At 22.6% G+C, this 1,696-nt stretch overlaps 2 protein-coding genes across 3 annotated transcripts in view; one reads left to right on the top strand and one right to left on the bottom strand.

Moving 5' to 3' along the window:
• LOC102676657 (transient receptor potential protein) overlaps positions 1–297 on the top strand; it is a 10,599-nt gene extending 10,302 nt beyond the window's left edge. For both annotated transcript variants that reach the window (XM_006621989.2, XM_031513518.1), the window contains one exon: positions 17–297. In XM_006621989.2, the coding sequence (XP_006622052.2) occupies positions 17–202 (186 nt within the window). In that variant the 3' untranslated portion in view covers positions 203–297. The remainder of the gene's footprint in view (positions 1–16) is intronic.
• A 365-nt stretch (positions 298–662) lies between these two features.
• Positions 663–1,696, bottom strand: part of LOC102671041 (cytochrome b5-like) — a 1,660-nt gene continuing 626 nt past the window's right edge. The window contains 3 exon segments of the mRNA XM_031513520.1: positions 663–985; positions 1,367–1,440; positions 1,580–1,692. Coding sequence (XP_031369380.1) covers positions 949–985; positions 1,367–1,440; positions 1,580–1,692 — 224 coding nt within the window. The 3' untranslated portion in view covers positions 663–948.

Here is a 1,696-nt window from a genome sequence, read left to right as displayed (position 1 = left end):
GGAAAAGAAGAAGGAAGAAGAGGAAAAGAAGAAGGAAGAAGAGGAAAAGAAGAAGGAAGAAGAAGAGAAGAGAAAAAATGAACAGAAAAACGAGCCACCGAAAAACGAGCCGCCGAAAAACGAGCCACAAGAACCAGTAGCCACGACAAAATTGAGAGGAAAATCGAAAGCGACTGGTCAAATAATGGGCGGATGGATTTAAATTTTCTTCTACTTTATTATTGCACTTTTCGTATGATGATTGATTCATTCAATTTCATTGTTCACTAATTGAACAAATTATATTGAAAATTATATTAAAATAATTAATTTGATCATAATATACAACTGTGATTATAATTTTCACGAAACATAATTGAGAAAGAGATTGATTTGATTTGATTTTTTTGTATTTATTTATTTTCATATCTATCTTTCTTTTCAAAAGAAATTTTTTTTATAATTACGTATAGCAAAATATAATTAATTTAATTATTCGGGATTAATTAATTTATTAAAAGATTTGGATTGTTTGCTTTCAATTTTCTATCTTTATATGATAAATGATTTTATCTATTTTCTTTTTTTTAGTATTGTTTTGTTTGTTATAAATTTTAATAGATATCAAAAATTAAAATAAAAAAAAAATTTAATAAGGCAGTTTAAGAACAAATGGACATTCATTCGTGAAGATTCATTGTTTCATTCATATTTTTTATTCGTATATATTTAGCAACGCTGCCAACGTTTCATGAGTATTTCCGATTCTCTCAATTTCCATATAAAATAAAAGTTTTAAGATGCGATTTTTTTAAAAAAATAAACATATACATGATAATAAAAATAATTATTCTTACTTTACATCAAAGTTTATAATTAGCTTTATAATTATATCTGTGTACACAGATAAAATAAAATAAAATAAATTAATATATTATTTACACATATAATTTGTCGATCGTTCCTTTGTCACTTTGCAAATTTGCCACATAATATTGATAGAAATCTGCAAATAAAGTTTCGTATCATACATAGATAATTTCTTCGTTAATTTGTTATGTAAATTATTGATAAATATATTATTTTTCTTTTTCCTCCTTAATTTTTCTCTTTCTTTTTATGACCTTTTTTAATTTTCAGAATATTTAACAATTTTTAACTTTAAAAATACAAATTAATGCAAATTACAAGATAACTCTTTTGCTAACTTGAATTGTTTTTTTAGAAAAGTTACAAATAACTAAAAGTTAAAAGTATAATTATTGAACACTTTACTTAAAATTTATAAAATAAAATGATTAAATTTAAAATATAATTTATCATATCTATGGGCGATAATTAAAAAATAATTAAAATATATTTAAAAAAAAATAAATTTTTATCATACCTTCTTATTCTACTTTTTTCCTCTATATCAATAGAGATTCCATTCTTTTTACTTCTATTCTTTATTTTGTCTTCCTATAATTTAAAACAAATATTTATTTGATTGACAAGATTATAATTATTCATAATTTTATATATATATTATTAAGAAATATTAATGTAAATAGAAATAATAACATACAATATAAATAATAAAAACGTGAAAAGCAATTACCTCTACTAATTCACCCACAAGATACTTTTTCAATATACGTTTTGCATCTGCACTGTGACCAAACTCATCAAATCCACGTGTTGCATCTTGTCCTGCATATTCTTCGATCAATTCTGG

The sequence above is a fragment of the Apis dorsata genome, unplaced genomic scaffold (assembly GCF_000469605.1).
Source record: "Apis dorsata unplaced genomic scaffold, Apis dorsata 1.3 scaffold_655, whole genome shotgun sequence".
Taxonomy (NCBI): domain Eukaryota; kingdom Metazoa; phylum Arthropoda; class Insecta; order Hymenoptera; family Apidae; genus Apis; species Apis dorsata.
Note: the sequence above shows the minus strand (reverse complement) of the source record. Positions and strands in the feature narration are given on the sequence as shown.